Source organism: Hippocampus bargibanti, linkage group LG17, assembly GCF_051943395.1.
Source record: "Hippocampus bargibanti isolate YZ-2025 linkage group LG17, ASM5194339v1, whole genome shotgun sequence".
Taxonomy (NCBI): Eukaryota; Metazoa; Chordata; class Actinopteri; order Syngnathiformes; family Syngnathidae; genus Hippocampus; species Hippocampus bargibanti.
Window position 1 is genome coordinate 5,428,271 of NC_142750.1, and position 20,863 is coordinate 5,449,133.

At 39.8% G+C, this 20,863-nt stretch overlaps 1 protein-coding gene across 1 annotated transcript in view; it reads left to right on the forward strand.

Moving 5' to 3' along the window:
- mrc2 (mannose receptor, C-type 2) overlaps nt 1-20,468 on the forward strand; it is a 33,129-nt gene extending 12,661 nt beyond the window's left edge. Inside the window, exons 7-28 of the mRNA XM_089018980.1 lie at nt 76-267; nt 1,608-1,762; nt 1,905-2,009; nt 6,305-6,420; nt 6,516-6,664; nt 6,732-6,955; nt 7,045-7,187; nt 7,258-7,354; nt 7,442-7,571; nt 9,685-9,717; nt 9,804-9,970; nt 10,069-10,237; nt 10,316-10,458; nt 11,455-11,566; nt 11,646-11,812; nt 11,897-12,005; nt 12,094-12,332; nt 13,531-13,693; nt 14,548-14,697; nt 14,785-14,898; nt 16,225-16,404; nt 17,425-20,468. Of these exons, the coding sequence (XP_088875106.1) occupies nt 76-267; nt 1,608-1,762; nt 1,905-2,009; nt 6,305-6,420; nt 6,516-6,664; nt 6,732-6,955; nt 7,045-7,187; nt 7,258-7,354; nt 7,442-7,571; nt 9,685-9,717; nt 9,804-9,970; nt 10,069-10,237; nt 10,316-10,458; nt 11,455-11,566; nt 11,646-11,812; nt 11,897-12,005; nt 12,094-12,332; nt 13,531-13,693; nt 14,548-14,697; nt 14,785-14,898; nt 16,225-16,404; nt 17,425-17,672 (3,305 nt within the window). The 3' untranslated portion in view covers nt 17,673-20,468. The remainder of the gene's footprint in view (nt 1-75; nt 268-1,607; nt 1,763-1,904; nt 2,010-6,304; nt 6,421-6,515; nt 6,665-6,731; nt 6,956-7,044; nt 7,188-7,257; nt 7,355-7,441; nt 7,572-9,684; nt 9,718-9,803; nt 9,971-10,068; nt 10,238-10,315; nt 10,459-11,454; nt 11,567-11,645; nt 11,813-11,896; nt 12,006-12,093; nt 12,333-13,530; nt 13,694-14,547; nt 14,698-14,784; nt 14,899-16,224; nt 16,405-17,424) is intronic.
- Nucleotides 20,469-20,863: the final 395 nt, after the last annotated feature.

Sequence of the window (20,863 nt, forward strand, 5' to 3'; positions counted from 1 at the left end):
GTCAGACCACCAACGCTGTCACCATAACGAGTTCCCCGGAACCCAAATAGCATCACGTCTCCGTTGTCCCGGCAGACTCGTGGGCGGACAATGAGAAGTATGAGTGCCAAGTGGGCTGGCAGGCTTTCCAAGCTGGCTGCTACAAAATGGTGCCGGAAAAAGGCGACTGGGACGCCGGGTTGAAGGCGTGCCAGAAGATGGAGGCTAACCTGGTTAGCATTCACACGTTGCCTGAGATGGAGTTCATCTTGCGCAACATCATGAAAGGTCAGTCACTTTTGGTTGAATTGAATTTTCACTGTACAGACAGACGCTCCCCACCTTACACACGAGATACGTTCCTAGTGATCGTTCGTAAGATGAATTTGTTCGTAAGTTGCTTCAGTGCTATATTTTGTATGGAATGTATGTTGAAGTCAAACACTGAATGGGGAAGTAGATAACACAGACGCTCTCTCAGTCGTAAAATAAATTCTAAATGTTCGTATGTACAGCCGCTCTCCTACTTACGAACATTCGAGTTATGAACAAAGGTACAAACGAACATTTTTGTAGTAACATATGTAGTAATACTACATTGTAGTATTCTCTCCAGTTGTACATGTACATATCTCTATAGAGCATGTATTTTATAAAATGGTTATTTTTCATTACAAACCAATACAGGTTACATATACAAGCCTTAAACGTACTTTTATAAGCCTTAAACATACATTCCATACAAAATATTGCACTGAAGTAACTTAAGAACGAATTCACCTTACGAACGACAGTTTGGAACGTATCTCGTTCGTAAGTTGGGGAGCCTCTGTACCGTTATTCAGAACTCGAATGTTCTTAAGTTGGGCTAGCGTCTGTATGCGCGCGTGTGTGTGTGTGTGTGTGTGTGTGTGTGTGTGTGTGTGTGTGTGTGTGTGTGTGTCCCTAAAAGATGATGTGTTTTTTCAAGGAGGAAAACAATTATACGTTTAATTTTTAAAGAGGTACCATTATGAGAAAATACATAATATGATGTCCCATTTGAGACAATGGGTCCTTCCCGGTCTGTTGACATCATGTTGCTCACTTGAGCTATCTAGCTATCCTGCTTGCTATCTAGGTAGCTATCCAGCTCGCTATCGAGCTATCCACCTAGCTAGATATCTATCTATTTGCTGTCTATTAGCTATCTAGCTAATTTAAATCTGATTATTTTCTTACAGTGTTTTTTAGGTGTTCAATAACCTGCCATGTTTTGGCGTATACTTCCGCCTTCGTCAGAGTGACACTGTCAAGTAATTGAACACCTAAAAAACATTGTCTGTAAGAAAATAATCTGTTTTAAATTAGATATCAAGTAGACAGGATGAACTTAATACAGCTATCTAGCTAGCTATATATTAGTTATCTACGTATTAGCTAGCTGGCTAGCTTTCTATCTATTCAAGCTAGTCCGGGTTGAGTGAACGCTAGCGCATGTGGCTGCCGCTGCTCAACCACAGAAAAACGTATCCTGTGACTGTAAAGTGACCTTGAGAGTTTTGAAAGGTGCTTATGAATGAAATGTATTATTATTATTATTATTATTATTATTATTATTATTATTGTGTTTGTGTGTGCGTCTTCAGACACAGAGCAGCTATGGCTCGGGCTTCACGACATCGCCATGCAGATGGATTTCCATTGGAGCGACCACACGCCCGTCACTTTCACGTACTGGCACCCGTTTGAGCCCAACAACTTTCGCAACACTCAGGAAGACTGCGTGTCCATGTGGGGAGCAGTGAGTGACCCCCTTTCCACACAACCACCAAGACGATCACCCGGGCTTTTTTTTCCAGTCCTCACACGTGGGTGTGTGTTTGTATACACTCAGCAGTTAAATGTGCGTGTGTGTGTGTGTGTGTGTGTGTGTTGACATGCAGGAGGGCCGCTGGGATGACAGCCCGTGTAACCTGACTCTGCCCGCCATCTGCAAAAAGGCCGCGACTAAAAGTGAAGGCAAACCTCAACATCAAGACTGCAAACTGGTATGATGCACTTTTTAATTCCATATTAAAAAAAAATAAAAAATAAAATTACAATAACTGATGATATTTGGAATCTTAGACAAGTAGTACAGATTCTATAATTCGATAAATATAGATATGGTGGATAATATTCACTAGTTTTTTTCAGGGGGGGTTATAATTTTGATGCTTTTAGCTAATACTATCTTTGTGAGTGCTTTATGTCCTGTTTATGATAGTTGTCCACATTAAGCGCTTTGTTACCGCTTCAACTGTTGTTAAAGTGCTATATACATCAATATGTATTGTAGTGTTTTTTACTTCTTACTCTGTAACTCATTTTTATTCCAAATCTTACGTTTAAGAGTAAAAAAAAACGGGCAAAAAAAATTAGGCTAGCTTGTTAGCTTTGCAACGTTGTTTGAGCATGCAGTGTAACTCGGGCTGGCTGGCTAGCTGGTTATCTGGCTGGCTACCTAGCTAGCTATCTATTTGCTGTCTATTAGCTGTCTGGCTGGATATCTAGCTAGCTATATATTAGCTATCTAGATAGCTAGATGTCTGTTAGATTAGCTGTTAGCTAACTAGCTAGCTAGCTTTCTATCTGAGTTATTTCGGGTTGAGTGAATGCTGGCGTGTGTGGCTGCCGCTGCTCACACAGAGAAAAACTGATCCTGTGACTGTAAAGTGACCTTTTTCTCATTTGGTGGAATAATCTAAAAACAATTGAAACATTTATTTTGATTCATTTTTTTCTTCCTTTTTTTTAAACTCATCCACTGCGATTCATAAATCTATTCTGGAATTCCAAATATGACATCGAGCGCCATTCCCGAATTTGTTCGGGTTTTGTTTTTTTCATGCTTGGGTGCCGATAAAGCGCTATACATGGCCTCTGGTAATGATTTTTTTCTTTTCCACAATGGGGCACCATTTCCCTTTTTTCCATGTTAGCGCTTTGTTCCAGCTTCAGCGTTGTTAAAGCGCTATATAAAACAATATACATATATGTATAGCATTGTATTTTGGACAGCTGCCCTCATTTCAAGCTCATATAACTCCAGACACAGAATTTAGGAATTATTTTTTTTTCTGATGGAAAAAAAAAGAGTCTAAAATTTCTTATGCTGCATTCAATGTTTATGTATACCTAAAACTCAATATTCTATGGGTCCTGGAATTTGAGTGATAATGACAAAAACCCTGGCACTGGAGTGGACATATTTTTGAACATCATCTGGCAGGGAATGAGTTAATTGGAAATATCAAATGACATTTTTACAATCCCGCTGATAGACTTAATTATGTTTGTCTACATGTGTTACTCCACCATTTGTGTTCCATTCTGCATCGCTTCAAGGCTCAAAACGCCATGACCATCGATGCTATTTGTTCGTCTTTTGATGGCACGTTGCGTTATGTGTTAGCATCGAGCTAGTGGAATTGTGGTTGTTTTTGCTGAGGGATGATCGGATGGATGTTTAGTTTGACGGTAAATTTCAACTGGGAGTGACTTTGAGCCGCCACTTTTTGGGGAAAATTTCTTTTTGGTAAAATGTGTACAACACTGTGGGTCTATAAATTCCAAATGGAGTCTGTTTATTACCGTCTGCAGCCCCTGACAGTCTGCAGGTCTGTTGGGAGCTTGATTATTGTTATATGTCTTCCAGCTGTTCATTCAGCTTGGAACTCCTGCCCCCCTTTCACCCCTCCAATAACTTGTACCTGCGAACCTTATACGCAGTCATCAAGCTACCACGAATACAGCGCGTGTATCAAATCCCACTTGCGAGAAATTCACACAGACATCTGCCTTTGATTTCTCATCCCCCTTAATCACATAACGCTCCCGTCGTTGACTCGACGGGCCTGAAAGACTTAGGCTGCATTTCTCGGAGACGTGTGACCGCGTGATTTGCAAAAATTTGCCCCCCCCTCCTCCTTCCGCATCTCTTGAGCGATTCAAACAGTTTAATTACCGAGGATGCCGAGCGACGAGGTTGGTCATGTGACGGGAGTTCGCCTGGTGGCCTGGTTTGCCATCCAGCTGAGCTCAACATGTGAAACAACAAGCGAAAAACGCCACGTGGTGGTTAAGCTAACAAAGCTGACTTTGATGTTTGTTGCCGGTCGGCGAGCCCCTTGTAGAAACTTGATACAAAAATAAAGTAGAAGTGCTTCCAATTTGATGAAGATCAAGTCAAAAGAACTTAAAATGACTTAATAATCCTCCATGATCGTTTGGATTGAACTCTGGAGTTCCCCCAAATGCCAGAAGGTGGCGCCGTGATATTATTAGCCATGTTTCCTAAACTAGTTGACGACTTTTCAAGACGCATCCCGCCATGCGGAGTGAACCGGATCTGTGTCATCTGGAAAAACCATTTGTAATTTGAAGCAAATTTGGGAAACTTTATGTACCCCAAATAATAATAATAATAATAATACATTTCATTTGTGAGCGCCTTTCAAAATATCGTTCGACAACATCTCCTTGGTAGACAAGGGCGTGGATATGACAAGTAGCAGCCCAGTGTCCTTTTATTTGAAGCAGAAAGTGAAGCATATCATATTTTCTGCTGTATAAGGCGCACTGGAGTGTAAGGCGCACCCCCAGTGAATGATGTATTTACAGACTTTTTCAATATATAAGGCACTCACTCCAGAGTATAAGGCCCACCTCCAACGAATGGTGTATTTTCAAACTTTTCCCATAGACAAGGCGCACCAGAGTATAAGGCGCACCCCCAATGAATGATGTATTTTCAAACTTTTTTGATATACAAGGCGCACCGAAGTATAAGGCGCACCCCCAATGAATGATGTATTTTCAAACTTTTTCCATATGTAAGGCGCACTGGAGTGTAAGGCGCACCCCTAATGAATGATGTATTTTCAAACTTTTTCTATATATAAGGCACACCGGAGTATAAGGCGCACCTCCAATGAATGATTTATTTACAGACTTTTTCCACATATAAGGCACTCCAGCGTATAAGGCGCACCCCTATTGAATGGTGTATTTTTAACGTTTTCCATATATAAGAAGCACCAGAGTATAAGGCGCACCCCCAATGAATGGTGTATTTTCAAACTTTTTCTATATATAAGGCACACCGGAGTATAAGGCGCACCCCCAATGAATGATTTATTTACAGACTTTTTCCATATATAAGGCACTCCAGCGTATAAGGTGCACCCCTATTGATTGGTGTATTTTTAACGTTTTCCAAATATAAGGTGCACCGGAGTATAAGGCGCACCCTCAATGGATGGTGTATTTACAGACTTTTTCCATATATAAGGCACTCCAGCATATAAGGTGCACCCCTATTGAATGGTGTATTTTTAACGTTTTCCAAATATAAGGTGCACCGGAGTATAAGGCGCACCCCCAATGGATGGTGTATTTTCAAACTTTTTCTATATATGAGGCACTCCAGAGTATAAGGCGCACCCTTATTGAATGGTGTATTTTCAAACATTCTCTATGTATAAGGCACACCGGAGTATAAGGCGCACCCCCATTGAATGGTGTATTTTCAAACTTGTTTGATATATAAGGCGCACCCCCAATGAATGATGTATTTTCTAACGTTTTCCATATATAAGTCGCACTCCCAATAAATAGTGTATTTTCAAACTTTTTCCACATATAAGGCGCACCGGAGTATAAGACGCACCCCCAATAGATGGTGTATTTTCAAATGTTTTCCAAACATAAGGCGCACTGGAGTAAAAGGCGCGCCTTCAATGAATGAAAAAAGTTTTCCAATGTAATATATAAATATATAAAAATTTCCCAAATATAAGGCTCACTACATTATAAGGCGCTACAGTAGAGGCTGGGGTTACTACTAATACTTATTACTTCACATAAAAGACGCCCCTGCGTATAAGGCGCAGTGTCATTTTTTGAAGAAAATCAAGGCTTTTGGGTGCGCCTTATACAATGAAAAATACGGTACTTAAAAGTAAATAAAAATAAGCGCACTTATTTAGTACTGTAATTTATTATTATTTTTTTTAATTCATAGCGTCGATCCTAACTTTTCCGCTGTTATATTGACGTGCATTTTCATTTCCGCTGTGCCGCGCGTATTTTCACGATGTGTTACATTTCACTGTCGGCGTCGTTGTTTGAATGCGATGTTGCAGCTTGAAAAAAAAAATAAGGGGGGAGGGTTGCGTGTAGATGCTAAAATGAGCGAGTGGTTTTTGCGTTTGGGATTGTTCACACCTACCTGGAGAAGACTGCTCTGTCTCACCCCCGATGGCCTCCTGTCTGTTTTTTTCCACCCCCCCCCCACCCCAAGGGCTGGAAATGGCACAGTCCATCTTGCTATTGGGTGTCGGAAGACCTATTGACGTTCAATGAGGCCAGGAAGTCGTGCGAGGAGAATAAGGCGTCACTGCTAACCATCACCAACAGGTATTAGCCACTAAATCTTGATGATTTTCCATTTGAATCGCACCCTAATGTGTTTTGAACACCCCCCCCCCCCCCCTCCCCCTCAATCCCGCAAGGTTCGAGCAGGCCTTCGCCAACAGTCTGGTATTTGGCCGTTCCGATGATTCCTTCTGGATCGGCCTCCACGACCAAGGCAGCCCCAACTCGTTCCACTGGCAGAGCGGAGACCGAGTATCCTACACGAACTGGAACCGAGACCAGCCAGGTGGGTCGCGCGTGGTGGGACGGAGGTCTCAGAATCGCCTCTGACTATCAACTTCCTGTCCTCCCAGTCAGCGTACAGGGAGGTTGCGTCTCCATGGCGACCGGCCTGGCAACCGGCCTGTGGGAAGTGAGAGAGTGCGCATCGTGGAAATCCAAATACATCTGCCGGCAGAATCAGGATGCCGCCCTGAGTCCCGGACCCCCAGTTCCCGTCCCTCAGCCCACTCCGAGCCTCAGTGGTTCCTGCCCCAACGGCTGGAAGAGCAACAGCAACCTGCGCTATTGCTACAAGGTAACCGGCCTTGAAGTGATTGGTTGACATGTGTGCGACCTAAACCCAATCGAGAACCCGTTCCTCCCTGCAATCTGTCGTGTGTGCAGGTGTTTCACTGGTCGCAAATGGATCAGAAACTAAGCTGGATGCAGGCTCACTTGTTCTGCCGCAAACATGGCGCCGATCTATTGAGCATCGGAAGCCCAGACGAGGAACATTTTGTTCTCCAAGTCCTGCACGAGGCCTTTGGGTTCGTCAACCACGATGATGATGATGATGCACTGATGTTGATGATGCTGAAGCTGAGATGTGACCAACAGGGAATCTGAGGACCACGACCAGCACTGGTTCTGGATCGGTCTGAACCGCAGGAACCCGATGGATAACGGCAGCTGGAAGTGGAGTGACGGGCTCGCTGTGAGTGATGACGCTAATAAAAAAAAAAAAATCAAACAAGAAGCAAAAAAATAGACGAGTTGGTCACACTGGAAATCTGATGACTAGGTGACGTACCAGAACTTTGGACGCTATCACTACAACGTCCGGCAGTGCGCCGCAGCAGATTTGGGCTCCATGACCTGGGTGGCCATGCAGTGTGACTCTCAACTAGACTGGATTTGTAAAATCCCTCGAGGTAAAATGACACTGTTGATGTTTTCGTACCGTGGTAGCTTGAGTGACAGCTTTAAATCGAGGGCGGTAAAAAAATGTAACTTCAAATCAATGTTGCCCATTGAAATGAATTAAAATGATTTTAATTCGGGCACAGCCTATTAAATAATCTGCTAATATTAGTATTGTAAGGAGAAAAATATTTATAATAATATTTTTCTTTGCTGATTTCAACACAAAGTACAGTAAAGTCTCGTTATATTGATATCGGATATATCGATAGTCCCGGTTATATCGATACTATTTCTATGCACGCACGGAGAAAATTACATGCAAACAGGGTCGGATATATCGATAGTCCCGGTTATATCGATATTTTTTCGGACTCCCTTGAATATTGACATAACGAGACTTTACTGTAATAAAAACTAATTAAAAAAAACAATATACAATGATTGTTGTAGCCGTCAAGAGACCCCAAAAAATTAAATTACAATAAAAACAATTCTCTTATTCAAAGTACAGTGAGACCTCAATTTACGAACTTAATTGGTTCCCAGACAGTGTGTAAGGCGAAAAGTGTGTATCTCAAAAAAACAAATTCTCATAGGAAACCATTAAAATGGGAATAATCGGTTCCCGGGTTTCCATAAAATATAGTTTTTAACTAAATAAGCCTTAAAACTACACACAAAATACCTTATTCTATGTTTAATAAATGTGCTATTGTATTGTAATGATGTTTACATGTTTACGACATGTTTATGACATGTTTACCTTTTTGATGGTCGTTGATGGCTTATGGAAGGAGAGTCACCTTCCATAAGGACTGTTGGTAAATTAACCTCTCGTGCTGTTCGGTCGTGTGGTTCCGCCGAAGATCACTCCGCCAGCCGTGGTGGGTGTGTTTTATGAAAATAGTGCTTATTATAAGGTTTAATTTTCAGAAATTTGAAGTTTGTAAGATGAAAAGTTTGTAAGATAAGGTGTTTGTAAGTTGAGGTCTCACTGTATCTTTTTTGTGTGCTCATTACTGCCACCGACAGGTTTGGAGGTAAACAGCAGCATGTCGATTTTGGGCTGAGATCAAGGAGTTCTTTTTCACATTCAATAGTTATCTTCCACTGCTAACATGGGCCAATGTATGCAAGAACTCAGCAGATTCAGCACATAGCTGGGCTGTTGTGTGAAAAAAAAGCTCAGTGTGTGGCCTCCACATATTTTAATGTATTCTTTTAAAAGTTTTTAATGTAGTCATTTTTTAATGTATTAATTTTGGACTTGTTTAATTGATTTATGTATTAATTTTGATTATTTAAAATATTTCTTAGTTTTGTAATTTGGATGTAATGATTTTTTATGTTTTTATATAGTAAATGTATAAGTTTTATTTTTTAATTATTTAAATTATGTTATGTATTTATTGTTTATGTTTTTACATTTTTTATTTTTTAATATTTTAAATTCTAATTATTTAAATTATGTTATGTATTTATTGTTTATGTTTTTACATTTTTTATTTTTTAATATTTTAAATTTTCATTTATTTATTTATTTTACTTAATTTGTTGATGTTAGTTTGTATTTTTTTTTATCTTTAAAGAATTTATTTTTTAATTATTTAAACTTTCCAATAGTTTTATTTTTGTAACATTTTTATTTTTCTGTTTCTAATTTTTCATATTTGTTTTTAATTCTTCTGTTGTTTAATTATGTAATTGTTTTAGTATTTGATTTTTATTTTGTATTATAATTTTTTTATTTGTCATGCTTTTACTTTTTTATTTTTCTTATTCTCTATTTATATATTGGATTTATTTATTTATTTATAGTCTCTGCATACTTAATATTATTTTTGGTTGAATATATATATACAAAATATATAAAATGACAAATACATAAAAACTTGTATTGGGTTCAAGTCTGTGACGCATGTTTTCAATTTTGCATTATCGCCACCTACAGGGCATGTGTAGAAGCGCACATCCCCTCCTGTCATCATTAGTGGAATTGTTTATAGCAAATTTTTAGCAGTGTTTAGTTGGAGACTATTGAGCAACTGGTCATAGCACAGCCAACCTGAACTGATGCTTACCGCTTGGTCGAATAACAAATTGTTCTTCCCATTCTTTCAGGCACTGTTGAGAAGGAACCAGAAGCTGCTGAAGGTCAGTGTTTTTAATCTTAGCTTTTATGTGACTTTGCAGCACATGAAAGTGAAAGATAATTTCACGCGGGCTTATTTTGTTCTTAGGCGCCGCTTCGCCCGAATGGATCGGCTTTCAGGAGGCTGAATACAAGTTTTTTGACCACCGCACCACGTGGGAGCAAGCCCAGAGAATTTGCTCATGGTTCGATTCATCTCTGGCCTCCGTTCATTCGGCGCAGGAAGAGAAATTCCTGTCCAGCACACTCAACCAGGCAAGGGAAACACGCCTAATATGGTCACTGGGGTGATTATAATTTCATACAATGATGTTTTCTTGCTTTGATGTATTTATTTTTGCTACGTATTGTAGATGGTCAAGGTGGAGGGTGATAACTGGTGGCTGGGACTTCACACTTTCGACAACGACGGACGCTTCCGCTGGTCCGACGACTCTGTGCTCAACTACATATCCTGGGCTGCCAACAGGCCCCGCCCCCTGAGTCGCGACCGCAGATGCGTCCATTTGATTGCTAGCAAAGGTGAGACGCAAAATCAAAATCACGTGATGATATTTTGCAAATGATTTGATTGAATTTGTACTGGTGGTTGCTCAACAGCGGAGTGGGCGGAGCAGAAGTGCCACTCTGACCTCCCGTACATCTGCAAGAGGGTCAACGTCACCGGCACCCCGCCTCCGACGCCATCGTCCCCGCACCTGCCATCAGGCTGCCCCGAAGGTTGGTCGTCGTATCGCCGCAAGGTAAGATAATTTTGCACTTACTTACCACCAGGTTGTCGAGCAGGATTTTCCACAAAAATAGCATACTACATATTAGCAAATTTGTTTTATTTTATTTTTATTTTTTATTTTTTTAATGTTAACATCTTACAATGTTTTAAAATATTTGAATGTATTCTTTTAAAAGTTTTTAATTTAGTAATTTTTTTATAAATTATTTACTTGTTTAATTTTTTAATGTATTAATTTTGAAATGTTGATTATTTAAAATATATTTTTTTTATTTTTAAAGTTTTTTTTTTTATTATTTGTATTTATGTTTTTTAAATAATTATATAAGCTAAAAAATCAAATATGTTTACAATGCTATTTTTTTATGTATTTATTTTTTGTTTTATTTTTTTTACTGTATTCATTTTGAAAAAGAAATGAATTATTTATATTTTATTTGTTAATGTTTTAATTTTTACATTTTAATGTTTAAATATTTTAATTATTTAATTTTCTATATTTTTTATTGTGACATATTTTTAAATGTTAATGTTTTTTATTTATTTATATATTTATTTATTTATTTATTTTATTCTTTTATTGTTTAATTATTTAATACTTTTGGTATTTAATTTGTATTTCATATTATGGTGATGATTATTATTAATAATAATTTTTTGTTATAATTTTTTAATTACATAGTTTTTTTTATTTATGTCTCTGCTTAATCAATATTTTATGGAGTTAAAAAATATACACATGTATGTATGTATATATATATATATATACACATATATATATATATATATATATATATATATATATATATATATATATATATATATATATATATATATATATATATATATATAGTAAAGTCTCGTATCGATATCGGTTATATCGATAGTACTGCTTATTACGATACTATTTCTATGAACGCAAGGGAAGCATTGCTTCCAAATCAAGTGGACCTTCCCAAAATGGAGTCCATGCGTGAAACGAAGGTTGTTTGTGCGTCCCTGTTAGTGCTTCAAAGTATTGGAGCTGCCGTCCCAGAGAGCCACTTGGTCTGCTGCCAAAATAAAATGTGAGCTGCAAGGAGGCGTCCTGGCCGTGGTGTCCAATCATTTGGAGCAAGGTAAGACAATTAGAGCTTTTATTTTCTTTTTACAGCGTGTAAAAATGTGAAATGGCGCCATCTGCTCCCTCGCTTGCAGCATTCGTCACCATCTTGTTGTCTAACGTCACCGTCGACCTGTGGCTCGGCCTCAGCTCTGACGCCAAAGGCCACTTCCATTGGGCGCAGCCGGGCCTCCTTAGCTACACCAACTGGGCTCCAGGACAGCCGGTCGACAACAACGGACCGCATCACGACAAGAACCCGGTACCGGAGACACTGGATAGACTTGTTTTGCCCTCCTTCACCCCTCCCGGCTCCAATTTTGATAGTCCAGATGTGTCCTACTAGGGGAACTGCGTCTCCACGATACACGGCAACCCTCAGAAGCACAAAGGCATGTGGACCTCGCGGGCCTGCGAGACGGAAAGCATCGGCTACCTCTGTCAGAGGCAACAAGGTACCCGTTTCCAAAATGGCGTGCGATTCACAAAAGGCTGAAATACAATTTGCAAATGAGTCGAAATGACACCGGCCTTTTGATTCAGATCCAGGTATGCCCGCGGCGCCGACTCTGATTCCCGCTTCCCTGTCCAAGCGCTTGGAACTGGGCGGCATCACGTACCAGGTGGTGCAGAAGCGACTGGACTGGACCGGTGCCCTGCACTTGTGTAACTCCTTGAACGGGACCTTGGCTGCGCCCAAAGATGCCGTCCAGCAGGCCTACCTCACCTTGCTCATTAACAGCTTGCGGCTGCCGGCGTGGATCGCACTTTACAAATACGGGGTGAGTCCACTGCCTCTCTATCACAGCCTTTAATGTCATGTGAAATTAGCACAGAGATATAGATATAGGTGTAAGTGTAAGTGTTAGAGTGTAAGTGTAAGTGTAAGTGTAAGTGTTAGAGTTAGGTATAGGTGGAGAGTTAGGTATAGGTGTTGAGTTAGGTATAGGTGGAGAGTTAGGTATAGGTGTAGAGTTAGGTGTAGGTGGAAAGTTAGGTATAGGTGGAGAGTTAGGTATAGGTGGAGAGTTAGGTATAGGTGTAGAGTTAGGTATAGGTGTAGAGTTAGGTATAGGTGTAGAGTTAGGTGTAGGTGGAGAGTTAGGTATAGGTGTAGAGTTAGGTATAGGTGTAGAGTTAGGTGTAGGTGGAAAGTTAGGTATAGGTGGAGAGTTAGGTATAGGTGGAGAGTTAGGTATAGGTGGAGAGTTAGGTGTAGGTGTAGAGTTAGGTGTAGGTGTAGAGTTAGGTATAGGTGTAGAGTTAGGTATAGGTGTAGAGTTAGGTGTAGGTGTAGAGTTAGGTGTAGGTGGAGAGTTAGGTATAGGTGGAGAGTTAGGTATAGGTGGAGAGTTAGGTGTATGTGTAGAGTTAGGTGTAGGTGGAGAATTAGATGTAGAGTTAGATGGAGAGTTGGATTTAGATTTAGATATGCATGGATATATATGTATAGCTAGCTAGCTAGACAGACAGACAGAGACAGATAGATTTACACACATATATATATATATATATATATATATATATATATATATATATATATATATATATATATATATATATATATATATATATAAAGCGAGAGAGAGAGAGAGATGTAGTATTAGATGTAGATATAGATGTAGATAGGGATATATTGATATTGATTGATTGATGGATGAATGGATGGATATTTTTCTTGTTTTGGAAAAAAAAAACAACAACAAAGAAAGCCACCATAATTGTAATATGCATCAAAATGTTTTGTTCCGTGTAATGGACAAAAATCAACAAAAATCATTTTGATCCCAAGACACTCTTTCATCAAAAATACAAACAAACAAAATAATAGGTCTTTTTTGACATTGTATTGCCAACCCACCTAGTTAAAAAAACAACAAAACTGAAAAAAAAAACAACAACAAAAACGACAGTGGCCTAAAAGGACCCAAAAAAATACAATACTATATTTATATTTATTTAATATTTGTGCATCGTCAGGACCGAAGCTTCACTTGGCTGGGCGAGGAAGACTTACCCTATTCCAACTGGGTGGACGGGCAGCCCAATCAGCTGTCAGGCTGCGGTCACATGACCACCTCCGGCCTATGGGCCATGACCCCCTGCTACGCCAAATTGGATGCTGCCATCTGTCAAATCAGTGGTGGGTAACGAAATCGGTTTCTTTGATGAGCTTATTGATCACTTAAAGGACAACCGACGCCCCAGTCAAGTTGTGTCCATAATTTGTAAAATCACTTCAAATGACTCGCGCTGAATATTCAGGAAGTCTTGTTTTCAAGTTGATGACGATGCCTGACATGACGTCACTGAAGGAACGCCCCTGACCGAGAAAGCGACACACAATGCATTTTGAATACTTTGTTTGCATTTTGAAAACTTGGTGTTGATCCGTGCTGATGGCGAAATTAGAAGGAAAACGCATAAACAATGTGATGGTAAATCGTTGTGTGTTGCACCAAGACTACTATTTAATACTAGTTGACACAAAATCCCAGCAGACAAATCAGCCCATTTTCCAACGGAGCTCGGGCGCCATCTTGTGCATTTTCTGGGCGCTACATTGGAGTCCAGACGCCTCAAAATGAGACGGAAGAACTTTTTTAATCAATTGCAAACATTTATGCTTTCCTTTTCAGAACTATTTGAATCATATTCATAACTGAATGAGTAACAAGAAAGCATCTTCTCCGAATCTGAAGCCATTGTTTTGATTCTAGAGCAAGGCAAGACGTCCTGGCGTGACGTCACAAACAAAGGGGCAGGACCTTCTAAAACTCGCCATCTCCGAGGTCATTTTGAAGTAGTTTTGGGACACTTTAACTCATTTTTATTGGTGTTTTGCATTTGACTAAAAATATCAGCCTGCGTGTTTTGGGTATTTTAGATGCTATAAAACGTTTTTTTCTGATGTCAGTTAGGAAACAAAAAAATGGCGTCGGTTGTCCTTTAACGGGGAATTTGTCGCTCCTTAAACCCTCTCCGTGTATGGAACAGATGCGCCAGAGACTCACCAGTGGCACTACCCGGGAAGTTGCCCCCGCTCGGTGGGCGACTGGGCTTGGGTGTCCTTCAGGAACCACTGCTACGCCTTTAACTTGCAAAGACTCAAACTGCAGCAGGACGCTCGTTCGTCCTGCCAGAAAGGTCAAGACGCCTTTTTTTTTCATGGATGACGTGAAGATTTCCCTGCTCTAAACTATTGCTTTCTTTTACATTTTTTTTAAATTGTAGTCGGAGCAGAGCTTCTTTCCATCTTGGATGAGACGGAGAACGCCTTTGTATGGGAGCACATTCAGAGCTCGGCCGAGCAGGCCCACGGAGCTTGGCTGGGAGTCAGCGTCAAAGGTCACCAATCATTTTTTTTCTTCCGGCGCCAGATCAATGTCATCCTGCCTTTGTTACAGTTTAATTACATAACTTGAGCGCAGATGTCTGTGGAGTTCATTTAAGACGACGTGATTTTCAACACATTTGGGACTGTAATGTCAATATTTAGACTTGTCACAGGGAGAGGAAAATGTGTCCAGTCAAACCTCGGTTTTCGAATGTATCGGTTCTCATCCAATTCGGTTTTCAAACCAAAAATGTCATATTTTTTATGCCCTGGTATACAACTGAAATTTGGTTCTCAACCAAACTGAGTGCATCTGAATGCATCACTCGACTACCCTCCGCTTCATTTTACGTCGCTTCCTTATTACGTCTCTTCCTCATTGTGACGACACATTAATATTGTCGTTGTTTTCGGTTATTGTGCTGTTTCGGTTTTTGAACAAATCGGTTTTCAAACAGGTTTCTGAAACGGATTATGGTCAAAAACCGAGGTATCACTGTATTTGAATGGATTTATTTATTTATTTATTTATTGGTTTAGGATTGGTAGGGACAAACTAAGGAAGTTGTCTTTTTAAACATCAATGTGTTTCGGGCACAACCTGAGCTGCCCACGATGTTAGCCACTCTTGTGTCTTGTCCAGCTAGATAGCTACTTAGCAAATAGATATCAAATAGATATGTAGCAAGGTAGCAGCTAGATTTCTAGCTTGTTAGCCAGCTAGATAGCGAGATTTGCTAGCTAATAGATATCTAATAGATAGATAGCCTGAGAGCTAGCTAGCTAATAGATAGCAAATAGATATCTAATAGATAGCAATTAGCTAGCTAGGTAGCCAGATAGATAGCTAGCTAGATAGCACAAGTGAAGCAACATTTTTATTAGCTATAATCTTGATATGTTGGGCCCCAGTACTGTCTTTTTAACATGTTATGTATTTTTATTTTTTATTTGTTTGTTTATTTAAACCCCCAGTACTTTCTATCCAAACCTTTATTTATGTATTTATTTACCCACATGTTTATTTGTTTGTTTATTTAAACCCCCGGTACTTTCTATCTAAACCTTTATTATTTATTTACCCACATATTTGTTTATTTATGTATTTACTCACCCACATATTTATTTATTTAAGACCCTTCAGCACTTTCCATCTAAACCTTTATTTATTTATAGATTCATTTACAGTATTTATTTATTTACCCATGTATTTAGTTATTTATTTAGTTATTAATTTGATCGACAATAGTTCTTTTGTGTTGCGTTCATATAAATGTAACCTTCAAGTACAGTCAGTACAAAATCAATCATTTCAAATCTGTATTTAAACACTTTAGGTCGAGGTCTAGTATGGAGCGAAGAAACAGAGATGTCGTACACCAACTGGGAGTCTCACGAAGTAGCCTTCTCCGTGCTCTCTCCAAACTCCTGCTTCTGGATCCAGAGCAACAGCGGCCTATGGAAGCCCGGATCGTGCCGGAATCGAACGCACGGCGTTATCTGCAAGAGGCCCAGAAGTAAGTACAGATGTTTTATTCATTTTTCTTTTTTTCATAAACAAGGAATCCACAATCTAATATCTGTTTTTTAAACTCATTCACTGCCATTTACTAATAATAATAATAAAATAAAATAATAAAATAACAATAATAATAATAATAATAATAATAATAATAATAATAATAATAATAATCACCATCATCATCATCATCATCATCATCATCATAATATTAATAATAATAATAATAATAATAATAATAATAATGCCCAAAGACAGCTGAGATAGGCTGCAGCAACCCCCACGACCCTAATGAGGAATAACCGGTACGGAAAATGAGATGAGATGAAATAATAATAATAATAATGCATTTCATTTATTTATTTCAAAACTCTCAAGGTCAATTTACAGTCACAGGATAAGTGTTTTACTGCAGCCACACGCATCAGCGTTCACTCAACCCGGGAGTAACTCAAATAGATAGAAAGCTAGCCAGCCATCTAATAGATAGCTAGCAAGATAGCGAGCTAGCTAGACAGTTTATAGATAGCTAGCTAGATAGCTGATAGACGACAAATAGATGTATTCGGGAATTGAAAATATGACAGAGCGCCATTCCCGAATTGGTTTGGGTTTTGTTTTTTCATGCTTGGGTGCCGATAAAGCACTGGCCATGTCCTCTGGTAATGTTTTTTCTTTTCCGCAAGAGGGCAGCATTTCCCCTTTTTCCTCCATGTTCGTGCTTTGTTCCAGTTTCGGCTGTTGTTAAAGCTCTCTATAAACCAATATGTATGTATTGCATTGGATTTTGGACAGCTGCCCTCATTTCAAGCTTATATAACTCCAGACCCATATAATTTAGGAATTAACTCTTTTTTTTTAACTTTTTTTTCTCATGAAAGAAGATAATCTAAAGATTCTAATGTTGTATTGGAATTTGAGTGACAATGACAAAAACCCTGGCACTGGAGTGCACATATTTTTGCACATTGTCTGGCAGTGAATTAGTTAATTTATTATTATTATTTTTTTTTTGCAGTCATCGAGTCCCCCAACGAGCTTCTGAGTGGCGACCACCTCCCCACACTAATTGTGGTGCTGGTGACGGCCGTGGTGCTGGTGGTCCTGATCGTTGGCGTCATCTATTTGTACCGGCGGCGCGGCGGGGTGGGTTTGCGGGGGTCCTACGACGGCGCCCGCTACAGTCGCACGCATTCGGGGCAGGGCGAACAGGTGGAGAAAAACATCCTGGTATCGGACATGGAGCTCAATGAGCAGCCCGAGTAATCGTGTGACATTTCAGACTGGGCCAAACCGGAAACTTTTGATTTTTGTGAAGCCAAAAACATTAAACGTGAGTAAAAGAATCCCCCCCAACGAAAAGTGAACGGCTGCGGAGAGCGCAGCAGCATCGCAATTTCAAGGCTATGCACGACTCCTAAAAAAAAACATTTGACGTGAACCCTCAAAATAAGCAACTCTGAAGCTTTGTAAGCCGAGAAGCAACTTGCCACCCCCTAATTTTTTTCCTCATTTAAAGGACAACCGACACCATTTTTTTGTTTCCTAACTGACATCAGAAAAAAAAACGTTTTATAGCATCTAAAATACCCAAAACACGCAGGCGGATATTTTTAGTCAAATGCAAAATACCAATAAAAATGAGTTAAAGTGTCCCAAAACTACTTCAAAATGACCCCGGAAATGGCGAGTTTCAGAAGGTCCCGCCCCCTTGTTCGTGACATCACACCAGGACGTCTTGCCTTGCTCGAGAATCAAAACAATGGCTTCAGATTCCGAGAAGATGCTTTCTTGTTACTCATCCAGTTATGAATATGATTCAAATAGTTCTGAAGAGGAAAGCATACATGTTTGCAATCGAATAAAGAAGTTCTTCCGTATGAATTCGAGCCGGCAGGACTTCAATGTAGAATTTGTGTCAACTAGTATCAAATAGTAGTCTTGGTGTAACACACAACGATTCACCGTCGCGTTATTTATGTGTTTTTCCTTCTTATTTCGCCATCAACGCGAAGTTTTCAGACCAAACAAAGTACCCAAAATGCATTGTGTGTCGCTATCTCGGTCAGGGGCGTTCCTTTAGTGACGTCACGTCAGGCATTGTCATCAACTCGAAAACAAGACTTCCTGAATATTCAGCGTGAGTCTTAAAAAGTAAAATATAGCTATATGCGATGGACTCTTTGTAAAATGCGCTCAGTAGAAGTCATTTGAAGTGATTGTACAAATTATGGACACAACTTGTGTGGAGGCGTCGGTTGTCCTTTAAAACAGAGACAGCGCAAGCCGACCACAATCGCGATGTCATCATCCCGATCTCCCGCCTCTTTCCTTTCGGACACGTCAGCATCATCCAAAAGACGAGAGGGGTGGAGAGTGGGGGAGGGGGGGGCAAATTTCAAGTGATGTGAACTCGTTCTGTGTTCTTGCACTTTTTTTTTTTTTTTTTTTTTTTTAGAAGGGAGGGCTCTTAAGTGTTGCTACGTTGTATGTTTTGATCCCCCTCCTGTGCCTCCATCTTGAACTGAGTCAGCAGTCTAGATCCACACTCTATTTTAAGGCTTTTTTTTTCTTTCTTTCTGTTGGCTCAGAACAACAAATTTCAAGATTACTTTTGGAACATTTTGCTATCCTCCCCTCCATTCCTGAACACCCCCCACACACACACACACACACACCAAGAAACCCACCCTCAACACCAATTTTTATTTTGTTTTTGCCTCATCTTCTTCATACTTTAAAATTCTTAAAACTGTCCTAGAAAGCCCCAATCCAGTCACCAAACCCTAATTTGAAAGTCAAACTCATTATTTGATACCCAACTCTGAAAACCTGAACCGGAAATTTGAAAACCCGGACTTTGAAAGTCTTTCCCAATGTCGCAAATCCGAAATTTGCCTGCGCTGACGCTACCTTGAAACTTGACTCTAAAACCCCCACTTTGAACCCACGCCTCTTTTGCAACCCAAATACAGTCCGAACGCCCTCATTTAAACCCAACTTTGACACCAAAATGGCTCTTTGTCAACATTTTGCTTCTCTGTCTTTGTGGTTTTCTATTTTTTGGGGCATCAAACTATCTGCAGACTTTGCAGCTTCTCTTTGTGTGTGTGTGTGTATGTGTGTGTGTGCGTGTGTGTGTGTGTGTGTGTGTGTGTGTGTGTGTTGTTGTTGTGTATGTGTGTGTGTGTGTGTGTTCCTTTGTTTTGGGACATTTGCGAAACAACCAAAATCCCCCTCCTGACACCAATGTAAATACCAGAGTGTTGTTTTTACCCCCCAAAAAGCAGATTTAGGATCATTTTCCCGTCTACTCCCCCGCCTCCAGGAATTCTTTGTGTGTGTGTGCGCGCGTGCTGCCTGGATTTGGATTGAGATGGAAGACGTGTGCGTGTGTGTGTGTTTCTGTGCGTGTGTGTGTGCTGCCTGGATTTGGATTGAGATGGAAGATATCTGCGCGCGCGTGTGTGTGTGTGTGTCTGTGTCTCCAGCTGTGGAATGTTGAGTCGGTAAGAAGAGCCCAGTGGCATGTCTGGAACCAATGAGAGAAGAGAAAGCAGTGAAGTGGGTGGTTTTTGGGCGTACGGTGGGGGCGCCTGGGGCTCAGGGACGTGTGGGGGTGAAAAAAAAGTTGTGGGGGAAAAAAAAGAAAGCAGTGGATGTTAAAAAAAAGGATCAAGAGCGAATTGAGGTGACGTGGGGGTCCAGGGTGAGTTTGGAAGTGGTCGTCTGCCCTCTAGCGGTCGTTCGCTTTACCGCAGTGTCTTTGTGAGGCGTCAATCACAGTTTGACGTCATGATGTTTAGATTGGATTCGTTTTTTTTTTTGTCTCAAAGTGGAGAAATGTACATTTCACTGCAGCAAAGTTATGGAAGTTATGATGTACGTGAGCGCGTGTGTGTGTATTTTTGTGACTGTGCGTGTGACAATCCTTTTTTCCTCTCATGAAGTCTGTATATCAGGCGGCCATTTTAACCCTGTGAATATGACCGGAAGTCCCAATTTGTGCAACTTGTCCCTTTTTTGTGGAATGATGAATAAAATTATATATATATTCTGAAATTTTTGTTTCAATAGTTCATAACTGTTGTTATTTTATTGCTCTTTAGTGACTACAAACAGAAAAAAACTAATCATTTTAATACATTACGGGTAAAGTAGTGTAATGTTTGTAATTCTCCGCGAGAGGGCGGAACTCATTTGTTTTATGGCTCGTTCAACTTGAAACTCTCTACCGTAAAAACAAATTGTCTTTGAAACGCAAACCTTCTTAATCAAAACACGAATTTTAACCCCAATTCAGACAAAAAATATTAAATAAGCACGATTTCAAACCAAACCTTTGAACCGCCAACCTTTGTTTGAACCCCAAAGACTGTTTTAAAATCCCAATCCTGATTTTTTTTAAAATACATTTTAAAACACAAACCTAGCCTTTTCTCTATAATGCACATTGG